The 20,978-nt window shown below is 38.4% G+C and overlaps 2 protein-coding genes across 7 annotated transcripts in view; one reads left to right on the plus strand and one right to left on the minus strand.

The window, feature by feature from the left end:
- Positions 1–715: 715 nt before the first annotated feature.
- On the minus strand, positions 716–20,683 carry dtna (dystrobrevin, alpha). 5 transcript variants are annotated; one of them, XM_074688005.1, is made up of 22 exons: positions 18,930–19,137; positions 16,403–16,470; positions 15,995–16,075; positions 15,702–15,915; positions 15,335–15,420; positions 14,714–14,868; positions 14,513–14,618; positions 13,889–14,055; positions 13,555–13,679; positions 12,215–12,298; positions 11,889–11,957; positions 9,679–9,774; positions 7,816–7,897; positions 7,373–7,467; positions 6,948–7,061; positions 6,682–6,778; positions 4,774–4,933; positions 4,602–4,691; positions 4,425–4,524; positions 3,423–3,537; positions 3,253–3,291; positions 716–2,197 (listed from the first exon to the last, which is right to left on the minus strand). In XM_074688005.1, exons 1-21 carry the CDS (start codon positions 18,944–18,946, stop codon positions 3,274–3,276), a joined length of 2,139 nt encoding a protein of 712 aa, XP_074544106.1. In that variant the 5' UTR covers positions 18,947–19,137; the 3' UTR covers positions 716–2,197; positions 3,253–3,273. The 5 variants fall into 5 exon arrangements, with proteins under 5 accessions (XP_074544106.1, XP_074544107.1, XP_074544108.1 ...); XM_074688006.1 differs by lacking the exon at positions 18,930–19,137 and adding an exon at positions 20,436–20,683 and having other exon boundaries at positions 717–2,197; XM_074688007.1 differs by lacking the exon at positions 11,889–11,957 and having other exon boundaries at positions 717–2,197; positions 18,930–19,136.
- The window catches only part of ccdc178 (coiled-coil domain containing 178), a 39,788-nt gene continuing 22,259 nt past the window's right edge, over positions 3,450–20,978 (plus strand). Inside the window, exons 1-2 of one of the 2 annotated variants that reach the window (XM_074688004.1) lie at positions 3,520–3,601; positions 7,555–7,630. Coding sequence is in view for 1 of the 2 variants with exons in the window: in XM_074688003.1 (XP_074544104.1) it covers positions 3,565–3,601 (37 nt within the window). In the remaining variant the exon portion in view is untranslated. Of the gene's footprint in view, positions 3,602–7,554; positions 7,631–20,978 lie in introns of both variants that reach the window. The other variant, XM_074688003.1, reaches the window with a different exon arrangement.

The raw sequence follows: 20,978 nt of genomic DNA on the forward strand, positions 1-20,978 counted from the left end.
TTGAAAATGACTGAATCTATTCACCGTCGAAATAACTGTTTTGCACATTTAAAACGAACAATTTAAGGATTTTGATTGTTTCCTTATTTTCCATTAAAAACGCAATATCCGATTGTAATTTTTCACTAAACATTTTCAACAGACTAATAATCAATTTTTGCAAGGCAGGCTTTCACTTAACGTTATTGAGACTATAAAAAATATTTTTTTAATTAAACGAATTGGTCGCATCTATTTTCTCTATTGTGCTCTTTTGTACTACATATATGCTACCTACTCAAATGAACTATCTTGTGAATTATAACACTCTTTTAGTAGCGATGGGATTTGCTGAGTAAGCAACTTAGATATTTGTATTTATCTATTTATTTAAAAAAAAAAAACTTCTTATGTATTCCCCAAATTTATAATTCTTTACAAAAACTGTACAGAGAAAATCAAACTTTGCATCTTAGAATTAAAGCATTGATATCCAGAAGAGGACTTAACTGCACTACTCATATTTGGACACCAGGGAGCAGCCATGCTCTCAATACGAGACAAGGGGTACCCTTGCAATCTCGCACTACACTGATAAAGCATACACAGAGCTTGAACCAGATTTTTTTTTCTTTTTAATATGTTGTTGAGATATATCAGTTTGATTGTGGTGGATACGACAATGTAAGCTAAATAATAAATATGATGTAAAATACATGATGATATGTAATCATTTTAATGACTAAAACCCCTTTATTTTATACCGATACTGCCTGAGGGTGGGAGCAAAGATTTTCCTCCTAATATTCACATGAGATTCAGTATCGGTTGGCTGCTTTAATGTTACCTCAGATGGTGGGTCTGTGATGAATTATAGACAATAGGTTGAGGGCAGCCAACAGTGCATTTATGACAGATAATAAATGTGCTCTGCCAAACCCAGCCAATTGAAGTGTGCAGTCTTGGAATGAAAAAGGAGTTCATAGGCAAAGAGGAAAAAACTGATTTTGTGTCAACACTTTATTATGCATCACCACCATGCAAAATCACTGCTATGAACTTGCTCAAAAATCAAACCAGATATTTTTTACACATTTATGATATTTAGATTGGCTTGCCACTTTTTCTAAAGTGACTTAGTATAGTTTGATGCACACCCAGAAACCACATCTTGAGTGTGTATAATAGTGTGCAAGACACACTGGGATTGCTGTAAGAGTATGGCTATTTACTGATACAAAAAAATGGCAACTGGCCTGTGGACAAACCTTGATTTATAAAAAATAAATGACAAACACAACTCGACCTATGCACTTTCCAGCGCAAGTGTTTAATTCTAAGTAATTAAGAATACTCCAATTATCGTGTAATCTAACCAATCCTTCAGATTTTTATTTCCAATTTTCAATATACGTAGATGTTTGCATGTGCAGATCAAATCTCTCTACTGATAAAAGCACATCTTACCAGATTTGATGAGTTCAACCTCATTTGCCCAGTGAATTAACCCAGCAATGCACCTGAACACTGTTCTGTTGTTAGCTACATGCTGCATTGACAGTTTGAATGAGCTCATCAAAGAGGCCTTCCAATCAGCTAAGGCAGTGTGCATTATGATAATATATCAAATAAAACAAATGTGTCTGACTGGCCTGCTCTGAAAACATGTCAGAAAAACAATAGGAAAGCCACTTGACAGCAACAGTAAGAAATCTAGGGAGTGGTGAAATTTTCTGAGTTATACATTTACAAAATATTGCAATTTTATCATCTAAAACTTCAAGTTTGACTTGATCTCAGGTTTAATTTTGGGTCAGATGACAAATAAATGTTAAAACCTGATTTACTATTTTCATAAAACATTAGAACTGAAAATCAATATGTAACCACCTTTGCAACCCTGCACTAACATTTAAGTTGTACATTTGCTCAAATTATACAAAAAGGCTAAAAATCAAGACATAATCCCCAAAAGTCATGTGGTTTTATGGCACCAGTGGTAAAACAGACAGATCCCTAATAATCTCTTTATATCAGCTCACAGTATTACCTTATATATGTGGTTGGTTAAAAAATATATCTTCACATAAATGTATTCTATGGTTGGATTAAGCCATTTGTTCAACTTAAATTCTTCATATCTTCAGTGCTTTGTTCTGTAGGTCCAGTGGTATCCTGTCCAGTGTCTTCTACTATTGTTGCTTTTTATATTGCTCACCTGTTAAGAACACAGAACATGTTATTAACAACTTGAGATAAAATACAAGTCAACACAGATAACAGCTGAGACAAAAAAAAAGGTGGTTTCATTAACACGGTCGTAACATATGGTAGAAAAGGGATTTCACGGAAAAATGTGTTTGCAATATGAAAATGTTGGGCTTTTTGCCAGGTTTGATAAAATGCTATTAATGATTTTGCGTAGGGCTACCTATAATTACCGTAGGTATACCCATTTGCCATTCAAATTTTGTTTGGCCTACTGTGACAAACGTTTTATTCTTCACACGTCGAAAACTATTTAGAGCACTCAACAAAGGCTGCTTTTTCTATGAAAACTGTATTAGGTTGTAATACAACAAATGAGGGAAGGCAAGGAGGGAGCACGTCTTTTGTTTCTTCCATGACAATCAGGCCGTAGCCCCGCCCACTACATCTCCTCGTGCCAGTCAACAGGCTGATTAGCAGAGCGCGAGCAAGCCGTGGTGCTAACATCTATGGCGAAACAGGTGGAGAGTTAGGCCATGTCCACACGTCGCAGGGTATTGTCTAAAACGAATAGTTTCCCTCATTCGTTTTTAAAAATACTTTAGTACACATGCAGCGGGCAAAGCCACCGCTCGAGGCATGTCAAACACATATTTGTTTTCCAGACGTAAAACCCGTGCCAGCCAATCATTCGTCATTCAGCTATGACTTTTGAGAACTGAAAACTCCGTGACCCGGGTCCAGGGTCGAGACGAAACCATGAAACTGGAGGTTTCCGAAATCTTTACTCTGTGCAGTAAAACCGCGGTTTAGCGTGGATGACAGGCGTAAACGTATAAAAATATATGCCAAACACATTTGATCCTGACAGCTCAAGACGAGTTCACAAAACGAGCGGGTGGTAAGTGAAGTTAGCATCTCTGTTTACGTGATTAGCTTGTTTGCTTTTAACTTATAATACAAGTTTTACTCATATCAATATGCTAAGGTATGACAGCCACAAGTACAGTTTAGAAAGTCTGTGCAGGAAACTCAGAGTTTACATTCACACACACACACTCTTACCAGTCACCTGGACCAACATAGTTACTGCAGCAGAGTCACCTGTATGAGACCAAAAAGAAACACAACCAGACAACATGTTAGTATAGGTTGCAAATGAGTGTTTACATGACTCTGGAAAGACAGTGCGTGTCCTTTTATCTCTAGTAGTCTCTTGGAAAGCCTGGACTCACCATACATGTTTTTTCAGATTCCTGTCTGTGCTTCCTCAGCTCCTCTAGCTTGAGCTCATCCTCCAGCTGCTGCTCCAGGTCGATCTCAAAGCTCTCCCCAGCAGCACTGGAACTCCTACAACCCACAGCAGGCCGGATAAACATGGACTCAAGATCAGAGGTGTTACTGAAAACTAAAGGTACTGTCGCCAAATTTGACCTCTTCCGAATCAGAGGATTATAGATATGACTCTATATAGACTCTATATATAATTTTACTGCTTGGTACAGCTTACTAAAATGAGTCACACTCTTAAGGAATCTTGCAACCGAGATAATAAAATATATATTCTCATCACTGTTTACTGATTTAAATCCCTTAACACATCTGGGGAGCAATGTAATTTACAACAGAATTCAAATTCAGATGATAGTAGAACAAACACAACAAAGCTAAAGAGTGGGATAAGGAGGTAGCATGTGCGAAATAAACATGGCTAATTTTAGCAGGACTGATAATTAAAATCTGTTCAATTTTTTTTCTAAAATATGAAATATTCCCAAAACAGCATCCTTAAATCAACCCAATATATCAACATTATAATACACAGGCACAGCCACCCTTAATCCACTAAGAAAAAGGTGACCCTGGCCAAGGTTTCCAGTTGTAAACAAGCACAAATGATAGATGCAATCTCATAGTGCAGTGCTGTTTTTAATATTGCTGTGTGAAGATCATGTCTGCTTAACTTAACTGCAGTGATCCATAACCAGCACAGGTATGTAAGAGTTGACCTGCAGTGGTCCTGTGGGCTCTGTTATGTAGCCACAGTCTGCAAACCTGTCAGTATCGTTAACCTGTTGACTCTGATCCTGAGTTAAGTTGTGTGGGGTAAAAATGGTTCTTAATTCTGACTTTTATCTTGATTCTTTTGTTACCTTTCATTCCAGTTCGCTAGGCAAAATTTAAAACTCCTTGTGAAGGTATTTGAGTTAATTCTGTACACCATATCTGAGAAGTACCTTGGATTAAATGCGAAGAGGGGGTCTGAAGAGTTTGTGGCCAGTAGATCACCACGTCCAAAGTCTGAATCCACAATGCTCTCAGTCTCACTTCCACCTTCTGTGAAGCAAAAAGCATTCTAAAGCCAATCTGTGCAAAAAGGAGAGGCTAATACATGGTGTCCTTCCTTTTTGTACCTGAATTGAGTTCCTTAACCAGTGATGACATTGTGTTGGTGATGGAGTCAGCAGCAATGAGTAAGTCATTTCTCAGATTCCTTCTTGGACCTTTGAAATTTGACAAAAAGCAGTTTTGATAACAATGTATGTACAATGTATACACCATATCTAAACCAAACAACTGTGTTACCCTGAGCGAAGGCCTCCTGAACATCTCCTCCGACGCCCATCAGTGAGTCCTGAGGTGTGTGTGTTGGGGTCGTGACAGCAGAGTTAGACTGGATTGGTGTAGGAATCGGCCGGCTGATAGTGTGGCTGGGGGAAGAGCGTGGAGAGCCAGGGCCCTGAGTCTGCAACACAGATGGTTTTATTGTTAACAAGTGCCACTGTGCTGGCATTGTTAACAGAGAAAGCTGGAGCATAAAATGTATTCTGGATAAAAGGGTTTCCCATCAAAGCGAACCCTCCAAGTGCAGTGCAACAAGTGACTCTTTTTTTTTAAGCTCAAATCACAGCAAAAAGCTCAAACTCCACAAAACAGTGACAAACATTCCAGTTCAATATTTTTTTTAAAGTCAACAGAGAAGCTAATTTGTCCCTGAAGGAAACCTCTGTATGCTTGTAAGTATCAAACACGACCACCATCCCAGAAATGTAATACACATGGAGGATGCATTTGCTATTTGTTTTGTGAGAACGTTTAGTACTCAACATGCTGTTAAAGAGAAGACAAGATCACATTTTTTAACTAAAACTATTCAGATTATTCCCACAGACTACACCACAAGAAATAGCTGTCTGGTGAACACAATGAATCCCCAACTTTCATAAAAACTGAAGAATTTTACAGAGTCTGTGAAGTCTCCTGAAAAAAACATTTAGAAGATACAAAGTTTTCCCCCGACAGCAGCAAAGTTTTCATTTTAAACATGCAACTCAAGCTTTAGTGCCTTTGGTCTCCACACTTTCACACTTACAGCTGCTCTTCTCTCCTCCTCCAGCTGAAAAAAGAACAATATTTCATGGCTCGTGAGCATGTCTAAAAAAGAATCCTATCAGTGTTTTCTTCAGGATGTGACAGGCATGTGGCACCCTCATGCAAGTTTAATGGATTAACATTGATCCCTTTAGGCTAATTAGATTGATATCCTCCGCACTTAAGCCAGTATGGTAAGCAGTTTAAGGAGGCTTTGAGGAACTCCTGTCTTGTTCCCTTGCAGAAGATATTCTCGCACCAAAGGTTATCCTTCTTACAGCGGAGTAGACATGTTGTCTTATGAGAAGCAATGAAGTATAATCCCACACTAAATATCTTAAATCGTCTGGCTGGCAGCACGAGATACCTATGTGTAACATAACTAATCTTTGAAATAAATGAAATATAATTTAACAAATCTATGTTGAAAGGGGTGATTTTAATAATCCAAAATGGCTCTAAAGTCACAGTGGCCTTCAATAACAAGAAGTTGTGATTTCTTGTGCATGACTGTATGATTCTCTATTTAGCAAGTTTTGACTGTGAAAAACATAAATCAAACAATTTTTTTGTTAATTTAATCATATTAACTAATCTTTTATTTCATTTCTACCTAGTCTGTTCTACAAAATGCTGAAAAATACGGTATACCTCACATTAAAAATCATGTTTAAGATCTTTGAAGCCTTGTATTAAGGTTCATGGATGTTTCAAATATTGGAGTTGAACAGGCTAAGATTTGATGTTTCCTCTAAAATGACAAAGCATTGACTTAAGTTGTGTGTGACTTATGTTTAAATCGTTATACTTCCTCGTAGAGCTTCCCTAGAAAAGTATGTGCCCTCCAAAAGAAATATTTCGTAATTTGTCATGATTTCTCTTATTTGAATATTTTTCCTAATTTCAGTTGAGCGAACAAAAACAAAAATCGAAACCAAAAAAACTCCTATATCTGGTTGTTATTGCCCCCTGTTTCAAAATTTGTAGAAACAAATACAAGCTACAACAAACACAACTAACCCTGAACCTTGAAGCATCGTGTCTTTGTTTTTCTAATTGTGAAGCATCTTAAATATCTATGAGCAATATGATGTAAAGAGATGAAACACACATCTGTAGTACCTTGAGAAGCATCATTAGCTGCTCCAGCTGCACCATGAGTTCCCTGCGACTCTCCTGCAGAGTAGACATTCTTTGTTCAAGCTCATCTTTGCGTTGCCTAGCACAGGAAACACATTGAACAGTGTGAGGATACCGTAATTTCTCCTTCATAGTTGCAAAAGCAGAACAATGAGCATATTTAGAATCTAACAAATGTTATTTATTTGTGCAGATAATTTTGTTCTGTTAAACACTGTTTGGTGCAGGAGTGAAGCAGGTAGAGTCACCTGAGAAGTCGTAGCTCAGCCAGCAGGGTTGGGTTATGCTGACCCTTGTCAGGTGGTGGCTGGGAGGCCTCTTCATGTTGGAGGCGCAACCGCTGGATTTCCTGCAAGATTTCTCTGAAACAGGGAAAAAATGAACATGATTTAAAGCTGAGGTTGGCTTTTTTGGACAGAAGGCCATCTCTGTTTACACTTTATGCTCCTTTATATATATAGTTACACAAAATATATTTAATGAGGTACGGAAAATGAATTATGCTTATTACTTGACACGTGTAATTTTTACACAGCATTTATACAGTATGAATAAATGTTGTTTGTATTTTTTTCGACAAAGGTTTTATTTTACTGGCAAATTTCTTGTTAGGTTTGAAAAAAATAAGAAGAGAAAAACAAAAACAAACGAACAAGCATCAGTTGTCACTTACCTGTTTTTGCTCTCGAGCTCAGCGATGAGTTGTCTTTGCTGTTTGTTGGCATCCAGAGAGCAGGGGAGGTCTGTGGGGACCCTGTGCTGCTGAGCCTGTCGGTGAAACCAAGCAAGAGACCTCACGTGACATGACTTTACCTCAGGATGATGTCATTGTCTGCCTTATCTTATATCTCACAGGAGGGGGGCATAAAACAGACAAGTCACCAGTCATCCATCAAGACCTGATCCAAACATAAACGGGCATACGCATTGGGTAAGGAGTGATTACCACCTGTAAATCCCTACATCATCTTTGATATGTCAAAGGCTGAAACCCCCAAAGCTTAACTAGCAGCATATGTCAAACCCTCTCATCAAGTTTTTTTTGTTGCAGTAGACACCAGGGACAGATGCCATGACATGGTGTGCCATAAATATCTTATATACAGTATATCTCACCGCAGCATCAGCAGCCAGTCTGGCAGCATAGCGGGCGATGAGACTGTGCTCTTCATCTTGATGGTTACTGCTCTCCAGCAAACTGTTAAAGAGGAAAATGGAGATGGGATTTACAACATGAAACAGTGGCTACACAGAGTCACACATGAAGGAATAAAAGTGAAAAAAGCCCATCAAAGTTTAGTGGGTTCAAAAGTCAGTTTAGTTCTTTTCAGAAAAGCTTAATATGATTTACTAAAGAGGCAAGTGTCATGCTAAGCTACTTATGGAAAAATACAAAAGCAAGAATGCAGCTGGGCTGTTACTTAAAGGAAAGGGATTTTTTTTAATTTCATTTGCCTTGTATTTAACAGCCTCTTACATGGCCTGATCCCTGATACCATAAAATATTGTAGCTGTACATTTGCAGGGAAACCTTACATAAAAGCAGTTAAATGCTATCAGTTAAGAAGACATTGGATTTTCAAAAAATCAGTGTTTATAATTGATGGAATTGATTTTAAAAAAGAAAATGACATAAGCATAAAAACATTCACACCAACACACAAGCATCATGTTACTATTAAAAACTTGAGAGAAAATAAAAGGGCCACAGATTAGTTTTGAAGTAAATGGGGAAAGTCCTTAAGCCTGCATTCTTTTTAATAGACAGCAGGGGGAGACTCAACTTGATTTATTACTCCAAACAGTGTAAGATAAGGAAGTAGTCTTGGTGATTTGGAGCCCAATGATACCAGTTCCCAGGATGGAAAGGCTGACTCAACCTAACTCTGGGTTGACACAGACCCGGGCAACAAGGTTGGGCTAAGGCAGACCTTTGGTATTATAGCAAACATCTATACAACATCCACATATACATCGATTCAGCCATACTCCTCATTTTGCAAGTTTACCCATTATTCCTACTATTTTTATAAACCTACAGGACAGTTTAGGAATAAATCACTTTCATAAAGTGTGATGAATGTAGAAATGAGCTATGTAGATTGTTTTTTGAGCTTTAAACGTGTCTAATCTGCTTTAAAAATGGGTGTCTTGATATTTTAATAGGGCGAATATTACACCTGACATTTTTTTTTGTGCTTCCACATCTGCTTAATTTCTCAACATTAGAGGTTTGCGCTTGTTTATTATCTTAATTGGTTTAGAGCAACAGTTGTCTTAAAGTTTACTTTAGAACAGCATGAAGTTTCTTTTGTAAATTAGTTTCTCATTTACAGTACTGTATACCTTTTCTGGATCCAACAGTTTTAAGCCTCTGTTTTTCCAATATGTGAAGTCATCCCAATGAATACCACAATGGCATCTGCACCCAGCTAACTTGCATTTGCAAACCCCTCATGTAAATCAGTTGCACCCTTTCTTCCCATATTAATAATACAATTAAATATTACAATACTATATAGTATTGTGACCATCAAATGCCAAAGATGAGGCTTTGAAATCTAAATCAATGATGAGTTTCTGCATTTGTTCCCTAAGATCTGGGGATATTAAAGATCATCTGATCCCAAAACACATACAAAACAAGCTGTAATGACAAGTATGCTATATTAAGTCAAAAATATAGCACATAGTATCTGCAGTGATATAATTTTAATCTGACACATCCGGAAATATTGACACCTTTTTTTCTTTTACATTTCTGTAATATAGGATTTTAGGTGGTATCTATTCTCAGTGCTGTTTGAAACTGGAAAGAAAGCCAATTTATACCTTTTTTTGTTGAAACAGAGCATGAAGGGTTTGTGCTGGGGAAAACTCAAAATAAAGTTGAGTTAGGGGAAAGATTGTGAGGAGGCAGTTCAGCAGAGCACATAGTTTCCACTGGTGTTTGGCAAACACAGCACCACACCAACTAACCATGTTTTGGGGTTGTTTTGGAGTAGATTCACATAGAAGCCAATCAGAGCATGTTCATCAGCAAGTCTATCGGCAACATCGAGGTTGTAGTTCAACCTGGAACAGTGCAGGGTTTCACAAGACATAAAACATTACTTTACACAGGTGACAATGGAGGGACAAAATGAGAAACAGGAGAGACGGCAACAAAAGAGAAGGAGGAGGAGGAGAGTGGCTGAAAAGCTACCATTCATGGCTGACTAGAGAGAAACAAGGCCTTATTATGTTTGGGAGAGACACCGCCGGTGAAGGCTAAGAGCACGATGAAGGACATGCCCAGAAAACCGGTCCACAAGCCACATGCACTGTTTACGTTCTATAAGCATTGGCCACTAAGTGCTCTACTCTTGTAATAAAAACACTGTTTCAAATTATTAATCTCTTATCAAACAATACACTTCTCAAGACATATTAAGCACACCAGTCTGTTTAGTGTAGCCTCAATGTTTATAGCGGCTCTCCTCTTGCATCACAATGTTGTACACCAGCCATTAAGACAGCCTGATATGAGAAATTAGCTGTGACTGTGAAATGGCTAAAACTGCAGCAGCAAAGACGCACAAAAAAATCATCCAGTTTTGTCACTTATAGTTTTTAGCATCAGCCTAGTATAAACTGCTTTGGTAATTCTTTTTTTTCATTTTTATCAAGTCTTTTAAAGTTAAACGTGTGTTTACTGAAAAACTGCATTTTGGTTTGTTTACTAGCAAACTAACAACTTTATTACTGCAGAGCAGCTAAAACCAGAGAGGAAACACTTCTAAATTCAATCTCATTATAAGGCTATAAAGTGTTTATGCAGCCACAGGCTAGAATAATATGATACCATACAATACTATTTAGTACATCTTGCTCCATTTGGGAAATTAGTTGTGAACTCAAATGCTGCACATGCTCAACTGTGTCACCAATAATAATCACAGTTTGTGCTGAAATAATGTTAACAGAGGCATCTGCTAATAAGTATTAGCTTGATAACTAATGATAGTTGAATGTTCACAATACTAATTTACTCAGTCTAAAACTAAGGGCTTATTCTTCAGTTTATAGGTAAAAGATAAAGCAACTAATTGACATAGTATTCTGTAACATAACCATTTAGAAGTGTTTCTGGCTAACCTGTTAGAAAACAGTGGCTCATTACACATCAAGCAGATACAGAGCAAAATTGGCCTCTGGGGCAAAATTAATTTGTAATACTCCTGGAGAAACAGTTCTGCTTTTTACATCTTTACAGCTAATACTTTAATTTGCCTGTGAGCAACAACTTTCAAGCAGAGAATGAATAATAAAATAAGGTAAATACTGGAGTCATAAAAAAAACCAAATCATTGAGCTAAAAGGTACTAAGATGTTTCGTCATCCTGCCACTGTGTGACTCATCCCCTACTTAATACACATTTTTTCATTTAATCCATTGTCAGACATAAACAAAGCAAAGTGGTAAAGCATTAGCAGTGGCCTTCTGTGACCCCCCAGAGGGCACTTAGTTTGAAAGATCTGGAGATTTACCGGACGGATAAGGTTTGCATGGCACACGCAAAAATGTTCGATTCCTACACCAAAAGTGTAAGAGTCTCAACTTAATGTGATTGAAAACAAAAAAAAAAAAAAGTGTTCTTTTAATTGTATAGCGTTTCTGACTTGAAGAAAATACATCCCAGGGGGGCTGGGATTGAAAATATGAGCACTCGCACTAAACTCTGATAATTTTGTCTGTACTGACTTGAACATTAAGAATACTGTAAGGAATGTCACACACTCATCACATCCGTAGGTTTACTCTCTTTAAACTAAGGAGCTTCACTAAGGTCAGAACACTAAGATAAGCTTTTTAATCAAAACAGGTGCAACTATTTACAAAAGAAGCAAACTTTGATTTACATGAAAGCAACTAACTGTATGTAAATGTAAATATAAAACAGTATTTCTAATGAAAAGCTTGTAATAGACAAACAGTTGCTAAGTATCTCAATGATCCTTGTTAACCAATCGTCTAGACGCTCTGAGTACAGTTACCTCATAAACCCCTCCTGGAGAAAAATGGATCACAAATAGTTTCTAGAAAATGATTAGCATTCCAGCTAATGCTCTATGGTTATTATCTATATTAGTTCACACATGCATTTGTGCTATGGAAGCTTTTTCATCTGCACACCTTTGACACTTACCCTTTACCTTTCAACAGATGTGGAGCAGCCCCAGTCGGGGGCTTTCTTATTTCAACCTCATTATTTCGGCTGTAAGGCAATTTTTTGCATCCAGCAAAAGAAAGAAATACAAAAAGAAAAACAGCACAGTAATACACAAATGTTTGTACACACATAACCCCCCCCCCCCCTTTACACACACACACACACACTCCAGAAAATAAAGGCAGTGAAATAAAAAGCATGGGCCTCAGAGTCTACAGGGCACCGGGCCTTTAGGGAGTTTGGTGAATTGAAAAGATCTGCTTTAAAATCCAGGACAGCCATTGTTACGGCTGTTCACTCACTTTTTGGTGGAGTAAGGGTTCCCTGATGTAGGCATGGAGTGGGAGAGTGCGTAGTCATTGGTGAAGTTCACTGGTCTCGGTGGCCTAAACAGGAAACAAGTTTTGTGGTGAAAAACTGACAAAAATATTTAATCTAAAGAAAGGTAGCTAATGCTTCCTCCTTTCTCTTATGTCTTTTATTGCAAATTCTCCATACTGGCACGTCTGCAGTTCATTTATCAGGATGTGTCAGATGTGATTAGTTGTGTAGGGTGGGGTAAACAATGAGAACATGCAATGAGTGGAGGAATGAATATTTGAAATGACACAAACAGTAAATGTTTGAATGTTTGAAAATAGAAAGTGACAGTCAGTACAATAGTCAGAATGGGACTTAACTGTTTATAATTAGCTCAATACAAAGGATTCAAATGTACAATAGGAAGCACAGAGGACACATTTTTCATGTGTTGAATAATCAAAGCAAACTCACCACGTATCTCTGAGGAAAGTACAGAACAAGAAAAAAGGAATAAAAAAACGGTATTATAATTTACCAAACAGAGCAAGCATAGTGCCTTATGTAGAAAACCAACAAAAACTTTTTTTTAATCACCAAAATAGAAAACATCAAGTAAGTAGGACAACATAGTTTGTTTACAGAAGCTTGAATCAAATGTTAATGCACCTGCATGGAATTTCCCCAACTAGTCATGATCTGTTGTTTTCAACACTTGAACTCTGTCAGACTCAAATGAACTGTGTCATAAAAAGAAATTCTTGGATATATATGATATCTTTATATTTATATATATAACCCAGGATAAATCCTTATCACGTGCTTAAACCAAATGTTTTGTGCTTTGAAAATTAGAATCAATCAGACTTCAAAACTGGTAGCAATAACATGAAACCTGTAACTCTTTAGAGGCTATAAAAACAGCAGTCCTTAAAGAGTAACTGAGTTGTTTATGTTCAGCAAAAGAGTTGCACTTAAAGCTAGGTTTCATCCATTTTCTATTTTCTATTTTTCATATTACTTTAACAGACAGCATTAGCCCTACAGTGTGTGAGTGCTCATGTGTAGGCCTTTGTTTTATTATTTATGAACTAAAACATCAGTCAAGACTGGGAAAAGGTAGCAGCTGTGTTGCAGGGTGCATTCATTCCCAAGGCTATAATTAAGCCTCATTGATCAGTTGACCTACGAGATTGACTGGAATCACTTCAGACACAGAAGCAGCAACAAGATAATTATCAGCTGAGGGATATAATTGAACATTTGGAGAAGTCAGAGAAGGAGAACGTAGTCTGATGACTCTTTTTTTTATTATATGAAGAAAAAACCAAGATGAACTTACACAATGTGAGCGAGGTTCAGAGGTTTCTCTGGCATTTCAGGGAACATGGGGTGAAGAGGCTCTCTGCTGGATGCACAGCTCAGTGACTTACTGAGAGCATGGGATAACTTCTTAGCAGGGGATTTCTGTGAAAAGAAAACATGAGTGATGAGCCAATTTGGAGTACACTGGGGCACTAATTTTTTTTAAAACACATTCATCATTGGAGCGATGCAGTTACCTGCATGGAATAGTCAGCATCATCTTTACATTGAGCAAAAAGAGCCTCACTGAGTGGTCCACAGCAGACACACCTCCTCTAGCCCTCCCCCTCCCTTTCCTCTCCTCTCCTTACCCATGACGTATACTCCTTCATTTGGTGCTGGTTGCTATGGGAACCGCTGGCATGCCCCCTCCAGAAGCAGTCCTGACAGAGCTGGTAATTATGACATTGCTGGCAGCGGTAGCGGAAGCCCATCATACTCTCAGTATGGCAGTAGGAGCACTCGACCGGGTGAAAGACTGCAGGGAGGAGAGGAGGGGTCAGACACACATACATACACACACACAAACAAAACAGACAAACACATACACACAAACAGCTGTTTTGTAAAACCCAGACAGTTAACACATTGCAAAGACTGGAGGATTAATTTCCATTAGCTTGGGGACAGATGTGCAACCGTTTCACATTTTTGACCATGAAGCAGGTGGACACCAGCATGTGTAAGCATGTGGTATGCTTGTGAAGATGAGTGCTTCACAAACACACACTCATACACAGGGTGTGAGGTCCCAATGGGTCATTTTCTCTGCTGGAGGTGTCTGTGTGTATTTTCTTGCATCTTTCTGCTTCACTGACTGTGTGTGTGATGTGACTCAAGATCATGATGCAAAGCTGAACCTGACATCCTATTTCTTTTTTTTTTTTCATATTCGATTTTACAGTTTCTGAATATTCTGGGAGGTGGTGTCTCACCGTTCTCTGCGTTGGCGAGCCGATGCATGAGTGGTAACCACACCAGACACTGAGGGGGTGGGTCTGACATCAGTGTATCGAGGAATGTATTGAGGGAGACCTTTTTCTTAAGTGCAGAGAAGAGTGAGATTAACACGACAAAGTCATCCACGACGTCATCTCAAAACAACTACACAAGCACTAACATCACTCTGTAGTTACCTGCTGTGTAAAGCACGCTCTCGCTGCTTGTTCAGTGTAACCGAAAGAAGGTCCCTCAAAAACTGCCATGGGTAGTTTCAGAACCTCCCTTAAAAACTGGTCAAACTGTGAGTGCACCAATAATCCAGCCGAATCGGATAGCTGTGAAAAAATATCTGGGAACAATGTAAATGGATCAAAGTAATTATCAGTTGTCACCACAGTGGGCTAATTACAGCATTACACAATACAATTATCCCACTTACTTGAGAAAACAAATCAAAGGAGGGCAGTTATTCCAATCAATTGTTATAATAAAGTAGCAACAAAGCCCTTTTTTCTATTCAACAGCCCCCACAGATTTCGTTCATTATGTAATAAACTTCAGATAATGAATAATGAGTTGTACCAGTCACGAAGAGCTAGGCCAGTACTGCTTCTTATTTTAGCTAAGCAGATAGAAATAAAGATAGAGATTGTACAGAGAGTAATAATTTTACATTAAAAATCTCAAATGCAGTTCATTACTTGAGCTACAAACTGAATGACCTTTACAAACATGATTCATTACAGGTAAAATATGTTGTTTTTGTTTCATTTTTCACAATTATAATCAAAGAAAGTAGTTGTCGTGTCGCTTACATCTTAATTTATCCAGAATTTTTCCACCACAGATGGTGCCAAGAGCCATCTTCACAACAAAGACAGATAATTTGCCATGGCCCTCCCTGAAAGAAGCATACATTTGACATTTTAGTCACAGAGTCTTCAAAAAGAAGCCACAAATTAATTATTTTTTTGACATGTCAATACAAAAAAATTAACAGTGATCACTATCTCAAACATCCTCTGTTACAAAAGTAAGATGTTATGATATGAAGGTAAACATTTGTATCCACACCCCGCTACGACAAACACTTCAGAGTCACATTTCACACAACACACGTCAGAAGCCTCAGGTGTGAAAGTACACAACCAGCCACTGACTGTCGTGTGATACGTTACTCACGGGTCATATGATGCCAGCAGGAAGTTGAGCAGCAGGTTGATGGAGTGATCCACATTGATCTGGTGGGTGGTGGGCATTCGCTTGTTGAGCTGGTAAAAAATGGTGGATAGTACCACTTCTAGACGAGCCACAGAGAGCTCGGCATTGAGGTCCATGGTGTTGATGCCGTTCTCTCGGAAAGCCTCAATGACGTTCCAGATGTCGACTAAATGCACTGAGAGGCAAACAGGGAAAGGGACTATAAATGTCTAGACGGGGAGGCAGTAATGCAATTTTTTTTAAACTATACTTACAATTGCATTTTTTCTGAACAAATCTGAGTTTGCAGGCTGTTCTGTATGTGGATAACCTTATGGAATCCAAATCTTGAGCCCCTGGGGAACAATAACTGGTTATTAAATGACAGTAGACATGTCAGAGCTATATAAAGTAGCTAATTAAAAAAAATATCCTGCTGACTTTGATTCTTATTTTACCTCCTTTCTATTTTAAAAACACCACATTCACCCTTTATTAGTAAATGGTATGGGAGCTTTTTCAAGACAGATTAATAAATAAATTAAATAATTGCAGGAATAAAAGGCAAACTTTTATATTAGATATTTTCTTTACTTGTTGCAAAAAATAATCAGACTTTCAACATTAAGTTGGTACAGATAAGTAAGTAAAGATCACACAAAGCTGTGACCCTGAGCACATACTCATCTCCACAAACAGTTGCCTTCTATCAGCCATGTTCTCACCGCTCCCACCGCAGTCTTCAATCATTCTGAGCAAGAAGAGAGAAAGTCACGTCAGAGTCTGTGTACAACTGTGCATGACAAATAATGACAATGTTCAAATCTCTAAATCTATATTGGGAAGCATTTTAAAGCTTCTCCATATAAAAAATCATTACACACTTGCCATATGACTTGTGTATTTCAAGCATTCATTTGATCACTTGTAGTAAAACCATTCCATCTAAATCAATACATTATCACTGTTTACAAGTTTGCATCCTCCCCAAGGAGTACTTATGAACAGCTGTCAGCCAGTATTGACCCTTCCAGTGTATCACATTCTTGTTGCAACCACAAAGGCTGGGTTAGCAATCAGGCTAAGCAAGGAGCTTCTCAGAACACCTATACCTAAAACAGGCTCCATGTACGCAGTGTAGCTATGAGGTGTTACCTGTTTTTTTGTGTAGAGCCAAGCTATGTTTGTAATGATAGCGGGGGAAAAATTAACAAGGGATTCAAAGAAAAGAAAGTCCCGAAAAAATGTCAGTGAGGTTGACAGACGCTGCGGCTAGTGATAAGGTTCAGTGATAGAAAGTTGCTCGACGACTAAAGTTTAGCTAGCACCATGACTTGTTAAAAGCTTTAAGTGTTTAAAGATTTAAACCTAATCTTTCAAATGAACTTGAAGTCTAACGCTGCTTCACATCCAATATGAAAAGTCTGCATTGTTCATAAAGAAAGACATAGTTGTCTTAGCTAGCTAAAGTATCTTGTACTTTACAGTAGTAATACTTGCTGCACTTCCTGAGGTATAACTAATTAACTATTTTCATGAACATTTGGGACTTAGTCACTGACATTAGCTAAATTAGCACAAATGACCAATCTTGAACAAAATAGTGCAAATTTTTGTGATATAATCCAAGATAATCAGTTGAGCATAGATAATTGAATTTTAGTTGTCTAAATAAGATGCATTATTAATACAGCAGTTGTTTGCAGGAGGGTCAGTTCATAGCTTAGGGCAGGTAAAGAAAAAAATGCCTTTATGCAAACTTTGCTGTATTTTTGTAAAAGGTGCGTAAAAAGACACAATTTCTCACAGTGCTTGATTTGACAAAATGCAAGGTGGGAGGGTAGCACAAGTTATATTGTGCTGGTTTTGTGTTGTATCCTATTTTTGGGGGAAATATATAATTTTTATCAACAATTGGGGGTAAAATGGTGCCCCACAGCTTATTTTACCCTTGGGCCACGTAGTTGGTTAATGCGGCCCTGGTAGTCATATCCCTTTATTTTTAGTACATTCATAAATTGAATGTAGCACACAACACTGATTATCAGAAATGTAAGGGGGGGTTTGGGGTAGGGGGTGTATAGAAAACTTTAAATAAGACAAGGACAAGACTTTGGAAGGGGCAGAGCAGCAGAGAGAGTGTGCTCACACCATGCCTCGCTGCACACTGTCCAAGGCAATCTAATATACCTAGTCATGTGGTTTGTTGCCATGGCAGCAAAGATCCCAGCCGCTCTATTCGTAAAAACACAGCGCTAGCCCCCCCCCAAACACACACACACACACACACACACACACACACACACACACACAAACACACACACACACACACACACACACACACACACTCCACCTCCCCTTGCACACAGGCAAAGTTTGTAGAAAAAAAGTTTTTCACTTAATATCTTTCATATTTTAACGCTTGGTAGAAAGAGGCATTCTGGCACTTTTACTGCAAAACCGTCATTGAGGCATGGCATTTCAAATTACTTTGACAGTAATTGGTAGACCCAAATATTCTGCTGCTGAGGCCAATGGTGTGGAAATTAGAATTCACCTGGTGCTAAAAAGCAAACAACAGCATACTTTTTACTCTTTGCAATCTTTCCTTGACTGGGGTTAGTGAAGGCAGTCGAATAAAGAGCTCTGGAAATCTTTAAAGTCCAGTTAATGGGTGAGAAGATTAAACTAATAGGTTAACAGAATTACAGAATCAAGTGCAATGACACAACAGTTTTAACTGCAACATAAAAACAGGTAATACTTTTTAAAGTCAAACTTATAAGGCAGAACAGGAGATCCTCTGTGTTTAAAGGTTTTACAGTAAACACACATACATAAATGAATATGTCAACAGGGCAAAGGCAATGATGGATGCTTCAGTGACGGTAAAAAACAGTTTTAGACAGTCAGTACTGACAGCCAGAAGTCGGGTGTCATATAAAGTAATGGGTATACCAGCCCATCCATCGCTCACACAGAGAGAATGTAAGGCCGTACAAATATATACACTATTTTATAGATCAACATTGATATCCTCTCCACATAGCATGCAAATATACCCTGAATGCCAGCAATGTGACCTTCTGTACTCTGTTTTCAGTCTCGGAAATAACTGAGATTGATACAATCTATTGCAAGAGCAGATATGAAACCAGGACAGCTGATACAAATTGTACAACAGAGAAGGGAACAAGATGATCAACATACCTTTCATAAAGCACCATGGTTGTAGTCCTTTCTTGTCCCTAAGTTAACTTATCTACAAACCCAAGTCGCTTTTCAACAAAACATACATACACTATACAAACTCCTTTCTACACGGAAACACTACAACAAAAGCATCCCAAATGCACGAGGCTGGCAGAAGTTATATGAAATTAGAAACTGTCAGCTAGGACACAGCCTGTGCCGCCTCTATCTTTAACTACGAATGAGAAGGCTCCACATTCTTGAACAGCTTTACTCGCTCTCTAGTTGCAGACCCCAAACCTCATTCCTGGCATGTACCCAGCAAACATTACTCTCTCCCCGTGGCACTGTCACACTGGCAGCATTAGAAAATAACTGCCCTTAAAAGACCAAATCATCAGATAACATTAACATGCAGAAGAGACTGGTGGGACTGCCAAAAGCAAAAAAGGGTCTCACTGAATTTTGTCATTTTAATATGCACTGATTTCTGTTGGCTAAGTATTTAACTGCATAAGGCTAACAGAGAATGAAAAACATGCCTTATTAACCAGTTATTTACATTATGAGTCTCTTACTGTTGTAGTGTAATAAAAAGGGTACTGTTACTCTATGCTCCCCTTGGTAAACAGATTGCAACATCTCCAAACACAAACACTTACTTGAGTTACAGCTCAATCTTGTATTTGGACGGCTTGGTACAGTTCATTGCAGCTGTTAGCACTGATTGGCCAGAGTTATTTTTACATCACGAGACTATAAACTGCATTGGCATCCCAATCCCATCTCCTGACAGGAATGAAAAAGGCTGTGCCATTGACTTAAGGTTAATCAGATAGAGCTCAGTGCAGCCAGCAATGTTTTGCTTTAGTGTAGGTATAAGTGAAACAGTTTTTCTCTTCCTGTCTGGTACCAGCCGGTGATGTCTGCTGGGCCCTGCATTCTATGTGTCCCCTGCTGATGATCACCATGGTTTCAGCTGCAAAAAGGCCAAAACTTTAGGAGAGTGCAGTGACAAATCTTACATAGCTGGTGCAGTGATGTTGTTTACAACACTACATAATACAAATACTGAAAGGTGTAAATTTCAAGGTAACATTAAGAGTGGCAGGAATTACTAATGTAAATACAATATGTTATAATTATTTAGAATATGTTTTTTATTTCGGTCACAATCCTAGATAGACAATGTCCTGTAACATCTTGTGCAGTAATAAAAACACCAGATTCCTACTAGACTTCACAAGTAAATTGGCAGCAATGCAGGCAACAGGCACCTTTCGCTACATACTCTGCCATGGCATCACCTGTGCGTACGAGAGACAAAGATCACATTGTTTAAGAAGCATCTGATTGAAACCACGCCTGCACTTCTTCTCTTTTGTCACCACTCTTACTCGATTTTGTCGATGCAAGTTGGTCTTAAAAACTCATTTCACCCACAGTGTCAGAGTAGGTTAAGGTCGCTGCTCCACCGCTCGCCAGCTTCCAGCAGCTGCAGCAGCGCACTTGTACAAGACTTACCAGTATTTATGTCGAGGCAACATCACTGTTTTCCATCCCGGGAACCCGACAGCCGGTCGTGTTCTGTGGTGCGATCAGGGTTTCTTTGGTGTAAGGTGCAGCATCACTGCACAAAGCGGCCGTTTCTTGAGCCGCTCTCTCACAAACGCTCTCTCGTGTAGTGGAAATTTTCGGGCAGCGTACTGGCTGAGATGAACACAAGGCAGCGCTTTCCTCCTGTATGTGGCCTTCGCGATGACGTAATGCGGAATCTCTTCACTTGCGTCAGTGTGCCGCGCTGCAAAATGTTAGTTTATCTAGAAAATTCGAAAAGAAGTCTAAAAATACCCATTTACTTGAACATTTTGAAATAATTGGTCATAGCAGACAGTCATTTAATCTGGTTCAAACATTTTTGTGGTTTTATTGAGATGACGTCATGGGTTCTCTGAACGCTCATCAAAAATCATTACATTTACAACAAACATTTAGATATCACAGCTGTGTATGTTTGGATTGAATTGTTGCTTTTTTCGACGACTTGCCTTGAAAACAAATAATGAC

This window comes from Halichoeres trimaculatus, unplaced genomic scaffold (assembly GCF_033239565.1).
Source record: "Halichoeres trimaculatus isolate MK-OKI-2021-1 unplaced genomic scaffold, fHalTri1.1 fHalTri1_scaffold_15, whole genome shotgun sequence".
Taxonomy (NCBI): Eukaryota; Metazoa; Chordata; class Actinopteri; order Labriformes; family Labridae; genus Halichoeres; species Halichoeres trimaculatus.

Excerpts from the sequence above, each read along its gene's own strand:
- dtna (XM_074688005.1), bottom strand. Across the intron at positions 12,299-13,554 it reads CTGAACCTCGCTCACATTGT|GCCACCGAGACCAGTGAACT; the intron begins GTAAGTTCATCT and ends TTTCCTGTTTAG. Across the intron at positions 7,898-9,678 it reads CAAAACAACCCCAAAACATG|TTTGCTGGAGAGCAGTAACC; the intron begins GTTAGTTGGTGT and ends CCTCTTTAACAG.